General features: G+C 31.8%; 1 protein-coding gene across 3 annotated transcripts; it reads right to left on the reverse strand.

Moving 5' to 3' along the window:
- Positions 1-4702: 4702 nt before the first annotated feature.
- On the reverse strand, positions 4703-15125 carry LOC107928344 (uncharacterized). 3 transcript variants are annotated; one of them, XM_016859533.2, is made up of 17 exons: positions 14743-15120; positions 14422-14593; positions 13104-13409; positions 12898-12987; positions 11675-12151; positions 11422-11529; positions 10175-10305; positions 9952-10081; positions 9346-9706; positions 8732-9255; positions 8458-8637; positions 8209-8367; positions 7476-7550; positions 6627-6810; positions 6096-6247; positions 5598-5813; positions 4703-5514 (listed from the first exon to the last, which is right to left on the reverse strand). In XM_016859533.2, exons 1-17 carry the CDS (start codon positions 14979-14981, stop codon positions 4882-4884), a joined length of 4137 nt encoding a protein of 1378 aa, XP_016715022.2. In that variant the 5' UTR covers positions 14982-15120; the 3' UTR covers positions 4703-4881. The 3 variants fall into 3 exon arrangements, with proteins under 3 accessions (XP_016715022.2, XP_016715024.2, XP_016715025.2); XM_016859536.2 differs by lacking the exon at positions 4703-5514 and having other exon boundaries at positions 5808-5893; positions 14743-15125; XM_016859535.2 differs by lacking the exons at positions 14422-14593; positions 14743-15120 and having other exon boundaries at positions 12898-12980; positions 13104-13371.
- Between the last annotated feature and the right edge of the window lie 2942 nt (positions 15126-18067).

Consider the following 18067-nt stretch of genomic DNA (forward strand, 5'->3'; position numbering starts at 1 on the left):
GAACTAACTTGCAGTCTTTGTTGATCTAGATTTTTATAAATAAGTATAATTTTGTGGAATTATTTGGGAAAGTGTAGAGGAAATTAAAAAGAAAAAAACAGAGTAATTGGAAAAGTCTACAAGAACAGAGCAAATTTCTTTAGTTCATTAAAGAAGCTAAGAACAACATCCCTAATTTTGATTGTTAAAATAATATCTTTTTGAAAAGGCTAAATTATCAAATGTCTTTAAACTATTGCTTGGGTTTTAAATTGATTCTTAAATTTCAAAATATTTTTAATTGAATCATTGTATAATTAAGTAATTTTTTATTTTGGATTTTTAGATGTATTTTATGCAAACAAAAAATGAATAGAACTTTTAAGTTTTCTTCTCTATTTTAAATATAAAATATTTATTTTTAAATCACAAAAACAAAATTAATTATAAATTAAATAATAAAATAGCTTTTGGTTAGGTTCAAATAATTGCATTTTTTTTTAAAAAAACTTGCATTTCATAACTCATCAAAACTTCTTGGTTCGAATCAATTTTTTTCTTTTTCTTAAACATGTTACCTGGGGCAAATTTAGGGGGTGGGCAGGGGCCAAATGGAAGAATTGTCTTTTAATCCCTTAATAAATATATAATTAAAAGTTATTATGTGAAAAAATTGCACTTTTCATCTCTCAATTATGGAAAAAATTCTATTTAGTTCCTTTAAAAGTGATAAAATTATACTTTAACCTCACAAAAAAAATTAATTCAATTTCAACTTCCCTAAAAAAAATTATTGGATTCACCCCTACATTAAATGCTAGCTCAAATTTGTCCCGTGTAACTTAATACACGTGAATTAAATATAAAAATTTTATAATTTTTTAAGGGGCCAGATTTGAATTATAATTTTTTAAGGGGCCAGATTTGAATTATAATTTTTTTGTGATGTTAAAGAGTAATTTTATATTGCATTCACTTATAATTTCATAATTTTTGAAGGTGTTAAATATAAAAATTCCATTTTCGAAAGTCAAAGCAAAAATTGACCAGAAAATAATTTTTAATTTTATCAGAAGACTAGAAAACAAAGTTCTAGCCTGTACTTAAGTTATTTTCTCTTTTTTTAAATCATAAAAAAAAAATTATTAGTTAAGCGCGCGAGAGCCAATGGCCACTCCAGTTAACGGGTGCGCGATCGAGCGAGCATTAATTATTAGTTTTCTGGCGGTGCGAGCTTCACGCGGTGGACGTCTTCCAACCCCTGGCTACTCTGCATGCTATATATAAGCCGAGGCCAGGCTATGAGGCAAATTCAGTGAGGGTGAATTGTAAGTCATTTTGTGGTGTTTGATTGTTATTTTCTCATCCAATGTCTTCAACCAAAATAACGATCATTTTGCACCAAAGGAAGAAGGTAAATATGTCTAACCTAAACTCAAATTATCCTTTCATCATTTGCCTTTTTAATCTTAATTATTATTGGTATTATATGCTAAAGTTGAAGTTTTGAGTTATTGAATAATTAAGTCTTATTCTGTGCAATTGTTACAGACTTATATGGGTTATATGATACAATTGTCATGTATGTGTTTTAGTTCGAACATATACTCGGTATTGGTTTGAAATGTATAAGTGAATGTGAGATGATAGAATTTAAAGCCATACTATCTAGGTATCTAACTTCAACTTTAACCATTACTCCACTTAAGTGTCAGCCACATATCAAATGTGTTGGGTTATTGTATTTATGTGATTATCTAAAAATAAATCGGATTTTGATTAAAATGATAAAATTAAAACGTCAAATGCCTTAATTCTTGAGTTCAAATATTATTATGAGTATATTTTTAAAACTTTATACAAAATAATAATAATAAACTCTTTATAATAAATCTTTATTTTGTAGAATAATTGAGTATTTAGTAATTTCTTGATTAATTAAAACTCAACTGATGAGAGAAACTCAATCAACAGTTTAAAAACCAAAAAAAAAAAAAAATTATGGGTGGTTTTTCTTTTCTATTCTATTTTCTAATTAATTTTCAATGGTGTGCTTTGATTAGATTTGTTTATGGGTCCGACTAGATTCATTTAAAAAGTGGATAAATTTTGACAAAAATATAAGCCCCAAAATAGACTTGGAAAAAAAATAAGGCTTGTTTTCTAAATGAGTCAGCAGTCATGTTTTTTTTTTTGACGCGAACCAAACTCGACTTGTGAACAATTTTAATTATAATTAAACTTTTAAATAAATTCATTAATTAAGGATTAGATTATTTTATTTGACATATATTAATATATATATTTACATTTTATTGTAATGATCTTATTTGAGCAACTGTCGGTCGGAATCCCACGACTGAGAGATTTGTTTTAGTGTTTTCCTTGTAACTATTGGTTCTTTTAATTGTTTTTCTTTGTTCCATTCTTCAATAAAGAGGCTGGCTTTTGAGTTCAAAAAAAAAAATTCAAATTACATTTGAAAAAAAAGTCAACATCCTACCCAGAGGCGAATCTAGGGGGCTAGCACTGGCAGGGGCCCGGCCCCCTAAAATGAGAAATTATTGTTTTAAATTAATAAAAGTAAAATTACACTTTAACCTCCCTAAAATTATGAAAATTTAATTTAATCCTTTAAAAATTATAAAGATATAGACTATTAAAAGTTAAAAAAAATTTTCAGCCCCCTAAAAAAAATTGCTAGCTTGGCCTTGATCCTACTAATAAACCACCTTCGATTCATTTACATTGTTAGCATAATAAAAATGTCATTTTTCGTTTCCATCTCCCAATGTTTTCGAGAATCTTTAGGAAAATTGTGACATTTTCTGCCGTTTGTTATTTTTATGCATGACTGTCATTTTATTTTGTATCTTGTTGATTATATGAATGAGTTATTATGTTATTCACTTTAAATATGTATTCCGTTAGTCACTTCATTTCCAATTTGAACTTGCATTTAACCCTAAATTCACGACTAGACTTATATTAAAATTGATGATCATCCTACTTTTATTATGTTATCAATAAGTCCAAATTGATACTACTAATAACTATTGCCATGTAGATTATCTCATTGATAACTTTCACACAATAAAGCTGGTTTGGATAATTTTCTTACTATGAAAATCCATGTGATCTTTTTAACAAGAATAATTAATAGTATTATCAATTGGACATTTTAATCAAATTGTAAATGAAGAGGGTTCAACTTATGACAATTTTTAAAAAAGGATTTAACTAAAATCATAATTAAATATTTTTATTCTAATTCAAGTAAAATTAAATGCTTAAGTAAAAATAATAATTTTGATTCTTTCTTATTGGCGGATTGCAAGCTCGAGTCACATGAATTGCTTACATGTATTGTGATGTATGTATTGATAATAATTTATTCATGTTGGTGGTCTACAAGTTGTATAAAAGCATAATTATATATATATATAATTATACAAATAAAATTCAATAAAATCCAACTTTAGGCAAATTCCGCTCTCTTGGACTTAGTTAACTCAAAACATTTCAAATTAAACCAATAAGGCTTTGGTTTAATTGCATTAAGAGGTTTCAAAAATTTCAGGGTTTCAAGATAAGTCCCATTATATGATGTGATTTATATCTCATAATTCATTGTAATGCTACTTAATTATAATTGTAGTTATTTAGATTATGTTAATAGCAAATATGAGGAATTAGTAACTTTAAGGTCTTAAATCCCATCAATAATTCATTTTAACAATCAACTATGATTGCAGTTATTCAGATTATACTGATAATAATTATTAAAAACTCTATAAACCACGTCTTTATAATATAGATTTGCATTTTAAAATAAATTGTTTATTATAAAATTGAAAAAAATATAAAAGTATCAAAATAAAACTCTGATTGAGTGATAAATTAAAGATCTTATGAATGCGATTTGCGTGAATTTGAAGCAAAAATAAAATAAAATGCTGTAGAATAATTTCTTAATAAATAGTGTAGATCATAATTCTTTTTTGAATGGTTTGAAGACAGGGAGAAAATCCATGGAGAAAAGGATGAAAAGCAATGATGAGAGAGAAAGAGCAAAAAAGCATAAAAGAAGGGCAAAGGCAAGTTGGGGCCAAATTGCAAGCTATCAACTATGAATGCGGGCAGCTCCGCCGTGAAACTAATCGAATTATTCAACAAACCGCCACCACTCAAATCCGGTTAGCCCTAATGTTCAATATCCTTAAAGCTCGTGAGGAAGGTGATTTTGCAAAGGCTCATCAATTAACTGCACTCCTTCGGTAAATACCACTCATTGCCTTCAATTTTCTTTTCATTTTCGATTCATAAATTCATGCCTTTTCTTTCCCCTTGTTTTTCTCATTGTTTTTTCTTTCAGTGAAGTAGTAGCCATGGATGAGTTAATTGCACAAATATAATCCCAATAAAACATTAAATTCTAGATTTGCATGTAAGATTATGTAAAATAATTGTTCTATAACACTTATTTTTGTCGCTTTCATTTTAAAATGAAAATGTATGCATGTTGCGACATGTACAGTCAACCATCGGTTAGAAATTTAATATTTGAATGACTAATAAAAGTGTTTTCTAATGACAGTGAAAATTAAAAAGATTTTACCGAAATAAAATACCCTAAAAATTAGGTGACCAACAAGAAATTTATGTATAAATTTGATGAAAGCTCATGTATCATCATAGAAATTTAATCATTTTGAAAAAAAAATCTCAAAACAATTCAAATCAAATGAATTAATTTTTAAAAAAAAGCTACAAAATTCAATTCAAATGTTCACCTTTCGAAAAAAATGGCCTCAGCATTTGCCATCCTAACCAAAGGTACCCAATAGAATCACAAAACAAAAAGAGCTTTTAAATTTACAATATTTCAGCTATTAATCAGCTTTAAATAACACCAAAAGTCTGCAATTTTCTAAATACACGTTCCACTGATTTAAAATCTACATCAAAACCGTAACTCTGGCCTCCATATTTCACATAAAGGAACTCTTTACAAGACGTAACCGGTGGAAGAATTTCAGAGATTCCTGGAAAATCCAAGGTTGGTGGTGAAGGCAAGTCTTTCTTCTTCGAAGGATAGTAAACATCAGCTAAAAGAAGCCATATAAGATCAGGGTCAATGGATGCAAGTCCCTTTAGTGCATTCACCGACGCATCGTGAAGCCCGGCAACTCCACTGCATGCTATCCCCACGACAAGACCAGTAACCTTCTTCATAACAACTTCCAATGCTGAAGCACTTCTTTTGTTTTGGGATAAGTTGGCAATCATATTGAGCAGTGCTACCTGTACTTTCAAACTCGAAGTTTCAGCTATGGTGTCCTCTGAAGAAACATCAGCACTCCGGTAAGGAAGTTGTAATGGGGTTCGTTCTTTCGAGTTTGGCTTCTTTTGGAATGGAGACGAACTTAAAAGTTTCCAGAAATGGGGGCCATCGGTGTGGAAGCGACGGGAAAAGAAATCTCCACCGCAAATTTGCACGACACTGCTTATGACACTAAAACACCTCCGGACAACCTGTTGGAAGAACACAAGTCGTAATCCAATTTGATGCAGAAAAACTTAAACAATGCTAATTTGAGGTGATTCGGAATACTTACCACCGTGTTTTTTTGTTGAACACAAACCACCAAGAGCGGCCATATTTTATTCATTGCTGGAAGCAACCTGTTCTCAACAGTACTGTCATCAGCTGCAGTCAAAGTGTCTTTCAGCTGATATAATGAACACAATTGAAGCTCTTCTTCAATTGCTTCTTTAGTCTCCTTCTCCAACTTATATGCTTCTTCGACTTTTGCTAGAGTTGATATGCCATCCTACAATTTGAAGTTGATTAAAATACAGAGCAAAGCCTTTGATGAATCCGTGACTTGGTATCTTCTGTGTATAGAAATTCCTAGAACTCAACTTTAAGCAAATGAATGAAAAGATACCGTCTTATAACCCATACACTACTATAATGCCGCACCAATTAATTTAGAACTTCTAAAAGGTGATATGTAGCATCTGACTTGTACAAATTTCTCAAGGCCCTAAGATCAGTCATCGAATCTCAGTCAATTGCACTGTTTAAAATGACAAGTTTTTCAGAAAAATACCTCAATTATGTCCAGTGCCGCCAAGCATGCTGCTTGACTCATAGAAGCCAGCAAAGGAGTTGCAGCTGTTAAACATGAACCCACGATAGATCCAACAGTTTGTCTATATCTTCTGGAATCAGTCAACTTGAACACAATAGTTTCCCATTGCTCTACAATAATGATGTCGTCATTTAATTAGTACCAATCGTTTCCGCTCTAGGATAGATCCAAGATACAGAATGAAGCTATTAAAAATTCAACCAAATTCTTATAATTAAAATTTTTTTTTTTTAAAAACACTTACACGCACCACAACAAAAGAGTATCACTTTTTGTGCAAAGAAATTGGTTTTCCAGAATAATTACATATATATGGTGGAAAAGTTGTATAATATTTACTGAAAGAGATGAGTGGCTTGGGTTGGCATGGGTTAGTTGGACCATTGAGAAGAGGAAAAAAGTGAACATCTAACAGCAGCAGAGCCCTTTCTTCAAAGATTACAACATTAAAAGTCTGTATAATATTTTTTTCAAGGAAAAAGCAATCACCTGATTCCATGAGTGTCACATCAATCCCATCAGCAAAACCTGAGCTCGAACCTTGTCTTAGTTCTGCTTGAACTTCCTTTTCACTGTCAGATACTTTGGACTTGAAAAGCATCAGATTACAGTATGCTTGAGAGGGCAAGGAAAAAGCCTCGCGCTTGGAAGCCTTTCCAATCTCAGATACAGCCTAAAAAAGCATAATCAGAAATAGTCAACTTGATGATAAATGCAGTGGAAAACATGGGAAAAAGCACACCCAGAAGAGGAGAGAAAGAGAGCAGCAAACATGATAGAGTAAAGTACCATTAAAAAGATTAAAGAAAAATATTTTCCATTTCCTTGGTTTGAATCATATAAAATAGAAAACAAAATTCCAAGCCACATCTAGAAAATGCAGAGTAGAACCATCAACACCAATAGGATGCAATAATTAATAAAAGTTTTAAATTTAAAATGTTTTAGATTAGATAGGAACAAAACAGGAAACATAGAATGCTAGTTTAAAATACGTAAATTAGATAGGATAGTAGAACTAAATTGATAAAAAAGGAAATTCCAAAGACAAGTTGATTTTGCTATCTATGTTTTGCTATCAGTGATGCAAAAAAAAGGTTTCAGAAGGTAGTGAACCGCAAGATGAGATGGTAGATTATGTGAAGTGCTGATCATAACCAGAGTCCATAGGAAATCAAGTGAATATAGTATGGATTACTAATTATTGGTATTTATTGCAAAAATAACACAAATCATTGAAAAGTGAAGAATAGGAACCGTTTTTTAACAAACAGAAGAACTGGGACGCAACTAATCCAAGAATGAAGAATTGAGACATAACAAAGATAAAATTATGACCTTTAGAAAGGGGATAGTTAAATCAGGGTGTTTATGCCTGCCAAGAATTTCAAGCTCCTGTGAAACGCAGCGCATCTGTACAAACGTACAAATAAACCAGTTAAACTAGTACCCATGCAATAAGAATAAAAAATCTGAAAGAAAATAAAGAAACGCAAAATAAATCAAATTAAGGCCCAGCATATAATCAACATTAAACCAGTATTTACCAAGGCAGGGAAACCTGTTAAGTATAAAGAATTTAATGAAAAGAGCACAGGGAATTTCTAGAAATAAAATGATCGGATACAGGATTCTTTATCTGGCCCTGGTTAAATGCAATCCTGTACCACCCAGCCCCTGCCCCCTCCTAAAGACCCAAGACAGAAAGGATGCCGTTATTCTGCTGGATCTTTTCATCTTGACATGTTAACTCATACAAATAGATATTCTCATCATTTGAACATCTCAGTTAAAAACTACAATAATTTTGATGTCTCATTCTTTCATTTTTTTTTGGCACATGATATGTAACGTTTTCCATAAACCAAAAATGAGTGAACTATTAGCACGCATCATGGCTATAAAATGAAAACAATTCAAACCATCAAATGGGTTTAAGAGTCTATAACCAAAAAATGATCTCAATAATGTATAAAAGACTTTTGCAGATGGTAAAACCAACAACCAATTTTCAAATATCAGAAAGTTTATGCTAAATGCCATCAGTAACACTTAAGGTATGCAAAAGTACCGGTTCCTCCAACAGAGGCAATATTTTATGACCCACTCCAACATAGGAAAGCATTGAAGCAAGCACATTTGGCACATGAGGGTTCAAATCAAGATGCCGTAGTTGCCGACATACAGAATCGACTATGTAATCAGCATTTGCCAAAACCAATTGCCCAACCTAAAAAAAAAAGGAAGAAGTCAGGTACCATTGAATCAATTCCATAATATACAGACAAATTCTAGATAATAATATGCTATACAAGCACACCGTTGAATGGCCAGATGTAGTGGAAAGAAGATGTAAAACGGCATCAGAGGAACTCCTAACTTCAAAGTTTGAACATATAAGATTCTCGAGTAACAGATACAGAGACGAATGAAGGAAACCACTGGAAGCAAAATCACTTCCGAGGCACAAGGCAAAGATGCCTATTCCGTCAATAATAACCTGTTTCAAGATATGATACACAATCAGTAGAATCACTGCAAAATCATAACAAGAATACATGAATGACTTGAAAGAATAATGTCAATGTAATTTCCTGATGTAACATGGCAATATCACGGAAAAAATACGAAGTAATATCTTCAACTTCAGCACCAGACTGCATTAGCAAAGATGGATGATCTACTGGAAGTTCCCAAACTTCAGAACAAAGATATTCATGTAAGATTTTCCCAATACAATCAATGAAGTGATCCCTAGAACCCTTCTGCAATGCAATTTTCCAAACAGATTCATCTAACACAGCAGGTTTATGTTTGTGAGGCTGGCCACCAGAAGATACATCATCAGATTCCTGAAATTCTGCCCCTTTTATCTTGGATTTCTGAAACATTCTTGTAAAAGCATCAACTGCCTGACCCGATATGCCAAATATCATCTCATTTAGAATACATACAGCAGTGCTGGCCTGGCGCAGTAACTGCCCTGAACCAGTTCGGTGGTACCAAGACTGCCAGCTTTCTTTAGTGTATTCCTTCTGTCTAACTTCCAAAACCAATTTACGCAAGTAGCCCAAGGGAATATCAGTAATAACTGATAAATGACCTTCACTTTTATAGTCTACAAACAAACAATCAAAAGATGGTAAGTACAAAGCATATGTGGCATGAATTTAATAAATGAGTAGAGAGTTCCAAGATTCAAAATGACCTGCCATTAAAGATAAACCTACAAGTCTAAGAATCCCAGCAAGAGCCTTGTATAACTTCTGGCCCCCAACATAAACAAACCAAGGGGGCATGCGTGGCAACTCAAAATTTGCCTGCCTAGCTTCTGCAGTGTGTTGTTTTCCAATTTCATGGATACCTGTGAGCTTTGAACTTTTAGATGAAGCAGCACTGTGTAAGACCTCACTGTCACCCACAATATGCAAGCCTTTCAACTCATCAACAGAGGGAAGGTATCCTACAGAAGACGACCTTGTTGAAACAAGCTTGCTTAGAGAACCAGTAAAAGCTGAATTCTGACTAAGACAGAGGGCAAAAACATCCAATAATCTAGCAGCTGTAACCTACAATGCAAAAGACACTTTTTAAAGACAATGATAAAATATGTATAAGCATGTCTTTCAAGTGAAACACTTTCAGATTTTCCAGCTGCAAATTAGGAGGTACTACAAACTATTATCACCAAACAACCAGATATTTAATATTGAATAGTATAACATATATGGATCTCTATTTGATAAATCACTGACTACAAACAACTCATACACCACTGTATATGTACTAAAGTAACGATGGAAAAGGCACATACAGGAGATTGGAGGTGACGCAACAGAAACTGAGGACCAGAGTAATATATCACTGTAAGCAATTGCTGAACATGTGAAAGTGCAAGTGATTCATCACTCCCAAGCACTGTCTTTGGAAGCTTTTCAATAAGCCTGTTTTAAGAAGGAACTTATAAGAGAATGCCTTCAAAAAGGAGAAATTCACGTTGTTAGTGACAGCTCAACATTATTTCACAAGTATAAAACCTGCTAAAAATCGCAGCAATGTCATGTTCTACATGATGTTTCCCAGAGGCCGAGAATAAATATTCCATAAAGTCCTGAGCAGCAGCTGAAATCTCTTCAGAATCATCAACAACCAAGGCACATAAGCACTCCTGCATGAGTATCAGAGAAATATTATTAAATATATACAAAACAACTAAAAAGCTACAACTCATACAAAATTTCACAGCAATGGAATCAATCACATTGAGAAAGAAGGATAACTAGGCAAATCCTTAACATAAAAAGAACAAACATGAAATAACTAAAGCAAACCTTGAAATTTTAAGCACATGATCAAAAACTCAAATTAAAAGCAAGAAGTTGGAATATAAAATAATTTCAAATCATTAAGTGCACCATTTGGATGAAACATTCATGAAGGTCCAGGTTAGAATACTCACTTTACTACCATGCAATTCTCCTCCCACTGAGGTTAAAATCTAAGCAGAAATACCATCTAATGCAAACTAATGAGGGCACTACTTGATTCTCCCACCATAAGTAATTATAACCTAACATAATATAAATGTCCTCCCACTTTGGTCACAAATATGTTTTATAATAATAACAATAACAATAAAAAAAAGAGGTTGCTACTTAAGCCCCCATCAAATTTGGAGATTATGACAACTTAGAACTAATACAATTTAAAAGCAACCTCTCTTCCCATTTATCATATAATGTACCACTACCACCAAGGAGTACAGTCATTATTGTGAGCTAAATCATAATAGCTGATTTTCTCTCTTCTGTCTTAGGGCTTAGACTATAACCTACAAGGTTCCTTATGTTATTTCAATTTCTGGTCGCTTTCAGTGAAGACTGATACGCACACATATTCTACATATTTTAGACCCGAACAATTAGCATTTTGCATGATCCTTAGGTAAAATAATTAGACAACGAACTGAGGCAAAGTGTAGCCAAAAACGAAGAGTTTGGGGTGCCAGCTAAAACCAAGAGATTTGAGTAATTGGGATTGGTTTTCTTTCCCTTCGTTCTTCTATCTCTCCCCTGTATTTTCTTTCCCTTTTTCCTCCAAGCCTTCTTATTTAGTTATCCCTCTTAAGAATGTTTCCCCCTTATGATGAGAGTAACTCCAGGATATATTGCAATAAAATGTATTAAGACTTAAAATATATAAAACAAAATACTGTATTTATAGTGCAAGGCATAGGATTTTTATGATTAACAACAAAGAATGAAACTGATAGAATTCAACCTACCAAAAACATCTGTTTGCTCTTTTCTAGCGTGAAATTGCACTTCAATAGCAGCCCCCGGATGGCAACAAAAAGCCCGTGTCTCACCTTTTTTGCTTGATAAACACATATCTGGGACATGTAACATAATAACAATATATCAAAACAAAGGTGCAGTAGTTATGAATATAAATTATCTGGTACAAATTTTGAATAGATTCGGATGCTGTAAAGCATCTTAAAAGTAACAATGAACTTATCAAATATAGATCCATACGTAGGGAAATGTTGCACATAATAGTTTGTTCACATGCCCAGAGGTTTTCTCAATCCACTCTTTTGTACGATCTACATGAAAAGATCCCATTCCTTTGTCAAGATTGGGGCTACTTTTCTCTCCAGATTCAGTCTTAGTACTAACTGAATTGATTGATTCACCATTTACATTTTCCAGCATTCTTCTGCTCTGAGCTTTCAATGGTAACTGACGGAGTTCCTCCAAGAATGAAGTCGTAGATTTGTACTTATTTGACTTATGGCCAAAAGAATCATCTTTGTACATATCAAGACCAGATAAATTGGCATCATCTTGGAGGACTATCATAAGGTACTCAGCCAATCCCCTAATTGCTTGGTCAATAGCTTCTACACTTCCAGCAGCCCCACTTATCATTGCTTTTGAAATGTGCAACACTTTGGCAAACTGACTAACGACACCAGGTAAGAAGAAAGCCAACGCATCTGCAGTACCAACCTGAAAATATTTTAATATGCCAAAAGAATTCACTCAAGCTTTTCCATGTGTAATGAAGCACTATTGCAATAAAAAGCTAGAATTTCTCTACCCAAATCAGATGAGCTAAACCATTTGCAATGCCATAACCTATTCATTTCCCAATCTAATTGTTTCTACCAAGTAAATTCCCTCACAACTAGAATTATTACGAATATATGTTGGTATGCATACTCAGATATACATATATCAACAGTGCATATTCGGACTGGAAAAGTATGCCTAAACAATTATGGAATTTAAAGTGCAAAATGACGGAAGAAAACAGCCTAAATGTCATGGATAGATGTGATTCTATTTATTTAAAGCTTAATTTATTCCAATTTCTTTAGTGAACGAGGCCACACTCCTTTATCAAACTAGAAATTTCTGTAAAGAAATAAAGTCATCTACAGGAGGGAATCATCAGGAATATATGTCTGTAAATGTTTTACAAATACATATGAACTACATGCCGGTAAATGCAAAGAGTACTCTCAAAGATAATGAAGCTTACATAGTAAAAGCAATAAAAACAAACTCAAATTAGAAGAAAAGGCAAGATGCGATTGCTTCAGTATAAATGTTTTACTCAAAATATATAGGGTGTCTATAATAGGCACCTACATTGAATGAAAGACGCAATGGAGCAATTAATGAAACAAATAGAATTTATATATGCATTATGCAAAAGCCCTTGTTGAGGATCTAATGGAAGTTACAAGTACCTTAGCAACAAGAACACGTAGGGTTAAAAAGGATTCAATACGCAGATTTGCACAACCTCGATGTCCTCGTGTAACCTCAGTATCTGCAGCCTTATCATAAGACACATATCAATTTTGATATGAAGAATTAAATGAAATAAGTTAGGCAGAACAAAAAGATTAAATTTACTCCAGAATTAAGAATAGATAAAAGGGAATTGATGTACTTTGAGCAGAAGCGATAGCCAGTGTCCCACAGCAGCCGAAGCTGCTTCTGACTGCAAAAATGCTAGTAAACATTCTCCTTGTTCCAAGTCAAACTCTAGAGTTCCATTTGGCATCAGCATATCTCTAGTTGCTAAGAGCATCGGTAGATCAAGACTTTGTTTGCACAAGCAGGACTGATTGGAACAATGATGTAAATTCAGAAGCAAAGCCCTGAAACACTTGATAACTCCTTCACGAAACTCTTCTGATGCCTCAGATGGAGAGAGCAAAGCAGCATAAGTCAATTTTTTCAGAACCACAACCATCTGTGACAAGAAAGCATCACGTTTCATTCAACTCAAATAAAAGTAATCAGATATAATATGATCATCGTAATATATACACTAACGGGAAAAGCTAATATAAAATCAAGCCATGAACAAAAGGCTAGCATCAACTTTCTCACAGAAATAAAGGAAAAAAAAGAAGAAAACTGAATCCAAAATGGCGAGGAGACCACATTCATGCCAGACACCATGGTTTATTGCTCAGTACTTAAAAGAGTTAAAACTAAAACAAAAATAAAAAGACAGATAAATTCCTAACTGGGGATGGTATAAGTGCTATTAATCTTCAGTTTGATCTTTGATGTCATTCTTCTAAAGTATTAAATCTAATAACCCATTATATTAATAAACCTCAGTTTGATTATCATTTTGCCACTAAGTTCTTGTTTAAGAGCAGCAACATATGGGCTTTTTATTATATTATATATATTAAACAAATAAAAAAGTGTATTGAACAAATCTGTTCAAACACATGTTACATTATCATTATAATTTTCCTTTTTTTTTTCTTCACCATTCAAGGTGTTTGATGAATTGCCAAAGTACCATTTTCACTTCTTTTGCCTATTTCGTTTTATCATATTTGAGAAGGTTCCCTAATTGAAAGAAGGGGGGGGGGGTTCACATTTTTGCTTTTGATTCATTTTACTTCTTTTCCTGCCTTTCATTTTTTTTTCTTTTGAGCAAGTACCTTCGTATAACACCTGAGATGTTTTGATTGATATAAAGGCTAACTGTTCCTTAACTCATAGTTTAGTTGCTAATAATAAGATGGTGCCTATTATTTTCTTGATAACATATTACTTCTTTACAAAGGGGAGAAAAAAAAACATAACAAATAACAAAAGCAACAACCAAGCACATCCTTTTAATACCAGGTAAAATCCTATCCCCCGTGATCTCCATTGCATTCACATATTCAAACTCAACGTAAAATAAACAAAATAAGAGAGAAAGTTAATTAAATAGAAATGAAAAGAGGCAAAATGACCTGATCCACAGAACTCAAATGGCATTTCTTGAGAAGCTCTTCCAAACACTCCACTACTCCTTCAGCTACTTTATCGCTAACTCTTTTATAATTACTACTTTCACTTTTATTCTGAGAACTCCTGCAATCAACCGCAGCATCCAGCAAAAGCAGTAACGGGAACAAAGTGTAGCTAAAAAAATGAAATACCAAAAAAAAATCAAAATTCAGTATCGTTAATAGTAAATTGTGTTCATATATATTAATTCCGGAATCAATATGTAAGTTTTTAAAAACAACAATCAAACGAAGTCTAAAAAGAATAAAAAATGAATCGATTACTCAAAGAATGGCTGGAGGGAATTGGGCGGGGAAGAGCGAAGCAGATGGAGCAACGCCGGGATTGAAGAAGCATGTTTTTTAGGGTTTTGAGAAAGTTCTAGAAGCTCCAAACAGTAGGGTTTTAGCTGTGAAAATATTCTGCTTCTTTCTTCGTCGTCGTCTTCTTCTTCTTCTTCTTCTCTTGCCTGAGAAACGGCGGAGCCGCCAGTGATTCTAACGAAACTTTCCGCCATGTCCATTCTATTTCCGTACAAAATCTACAAAACAATTTTTTAAAAAAATTCCGGAAGGAAAGGGAAAGCAAGGAGAAGAAACGGAGAGAAAGTGTTGGAAAGAGGGAGAAGAAGCGCGAAATGGGTTAAAACGGCGGTGTAACAACCCAAACACAATATGGGTTAAAATTTTGAACCGGTCCGATTCAAATGAGTATTTTATCCGACGATTTCAGAGTTGGACCGATGATTAAATAGATTAGATTACTGATATTTGATTTGATTGGTTCAATCAATTCATTTGTTTTATTGAGTAATTTATTAAAAATAAAAAAATATTTTAAAAAAATTAATTTAATCGTCGATCTAATTGGTCTGTCTAATAATTTAAACGGTTGGTTCGACTAATTCATGAGTCAACTGATCTAGTTTCTTATTCCGTACAGAAATTACGGCCCGTTCTCAGTCCAACAAGTTAATAGACTAATCCTCTTCAATTATTTTAAAGGTGAGAGTGCCTAGCAAATCCTTCTATTATTAGATCTATCAACTCAACCTTTCTACTATTAGAAATAATCAAAAAAAATACAAAATTGAAACAATGATAACATTTACAATTAAGAATAAATTATATTTTGTAGTCATCTAACTATGTTTTTTTTTTTGTCGTTCAACTATGAAAAAGTTACAAAATAGTCATCCAACTATTAGTAAATTTTTCTTTAGTCACCCAACTATGAAAAGTTATAGAATGATCACCTAACTATTCAATTTTATCTTTTATGGTCACCAACTGACTAATGTAAAAATAGAAACACCAAAAACTGTAAGAATTGGGTGACCAAAAAATACAAAATTGAATAGTCGAGTGGCCATTTTGTAACTATTCATAGTTGGGTGACCAAAAAAAAATTCTAATAGTTAAGTGATCATTTTGTAATTTTTCATAGTTGGGTGACCATAAAAAGCTTTCAAAACATTATCTCCATTAATGGTAAATGACATTTTTTAAACAGTAAATGTCATATTGTTGAAAATTGGACTTATTTATTTTTAATAGTAAAGAGATTAAAACGATCCATTTAATAATAGATGGATTAATTTTATCCATTCAAAATATTATCTCTAATGGTAAATGCAAGGTACATTCATCTATTTTAAGGTATTAAATTTTTTTATTAATATATTTTATAACTAGAGTTAAATAAAAATATTATTTAATTTGTTGAAGTTAAATTTTATCTCAAACCCTGTTTATGAATAGATCTAAATTAATTTAAGTCAAATCCGCTTTAGTTAAAAAAAAAAAGATATACAACTCGACTTGATCATATAACTATGATTCAACCTCTGTTCCGATCACAACTTCAATAAAATATAGTGATAACAATTTTAAATTATCCAAATTTGCATTGCTTATTTGAATTTACATTAAAACTGTATACTTAAAATTATTATAAATTTAAAGTAATTATTGTTATAAAAAATATATTTTTAAAAAGATGAAAACATTCTGACATAATATAATGTTTTTTTAGTCGTTTTCAAACTGAATTGGTGCATGATTGATCTGTGACACGAATTCAATCAATGATTTAAATATTGTACGTTTTTTCATAAATATAAATATAATATAAGTTAATAGTTATCCCCTTTATTTATGGTACAATTACAATTTTAGTGCCTCTTAAATATTAATAATTCAATTTAATCCCTTTTAATTTATTTGTTTAATACAAATACTTTAGCTTTGCTCTCTTAACTTTTTTACTTTTATCTTGACCCTCCATTGCAAAATTCGTTGCTTCGTACTTATATACAACTATTTATATTATAATGTGTATTTTTTTATTAATAATATACAACTCTAAACATTAAATGTGTAATTAATTTTATAGTATATTGTAATATATAAAATGTAAATATCAAAATTTGTCTAGAACACTTGAGTGATAGATAATATAATTTTCTTTTTAATTTGTAAATAGAGGCGTAGCTAGGGGCTGACAGGGGACCCGACCCCTCTTAAAATAGAAAATTTCTTATTTAGCCCCTTTACAATTTTTAAAATTTTAAATTAATAAAGGTGAAATTGCACTTTGGCCCTCCTAAAAATGATAAATATGTAGGCTATTCAAATGGTGAAAATGCATTTTCACTATAGTAAAAAATTACAATTTAATTTCGACTGCCCTTAAAAAATTTCTGACTTTGCCCCTGTTTGTAAATATCAAAATCAAATTGGTGTTAATATTAAAAATTTCTGATTTATTGTTGTTTTCAATTAAGCCATTGGATATGATATCACAAATTTCAATTTTAAAATTTCTTTGGATCTTAAGTTAATCACGAATTAATGTTGAATTGGGCTTACTAATTAAAGATCTTGGCTTGTTAAATTTGTGTCCCTTTTTTAAATTGTTTTGCATATATAAGACTTTGGGTCTTGGCCCATTTTTAAAAAAATATATGGATAATTCGTAGATAACAAAAAATGGAAAATTTAAGAAAAAGACCTTAATTTTTAGAATTTTATAATTTAGGCCTAATTTGTTTTAAACCAAATCACCTAAAGAAGTAGGTAAGATGCATTAATCCCACGTCAAAAAAAGAAAGGGAGGATTCTAACGTATATAAGTGGGCACCGCACATCTTATCAAACATGTCTTTTGAAAAGATGTATTGAAGTAACTCTTAATTGTTTGATTTTATGTCGACTGCCCAAAAAGCAAGAACGAAAAGCTTGAAGCTGAAAAGACATTAATTTGATTCTTTAAGTAACAAATTAAGTAAAACGAGATCCTTCAAGGGCCAAATTGAATATTAAGCCAAAAATAAAGACAGACTGTGTCATTAAAAATTGGGTAAGCAATTTATCTCTATAAAATTGTATCAACTTAGTCAAATCGATTAACTTAACAAAATGATCTAATTGATATTGATATTGATATTTCAAAATTTAAAACCAAATTAAAATTTATATCGTAACTTAGGGATGTCCAGTGCAATTAACCTGAAATAAATATACAAAGTGAACAAAAGTAATGGATAAAATCACCTACCCACTTATAAATATTGTATGGTCATTTGCTTGGAATGGATACAATATTTGA

This window comes from Gossypium hirsutum, chromosome D08 (genome assembly GCF_007990345.1).
Source record: "Gossypium hirsutum isolate 1008001.06 chromosome D08, Gossypium_hirsutum_v2.1, whole genome shotgun sequence".
NCBI classification, from domain to species: domain Eukaryota; kingdom Viridiplantae; phylum Streptophyta; class Magnoliopsida; order Malvales; family Malvaceae; genus Gossypium; species Gossypium hirsutum.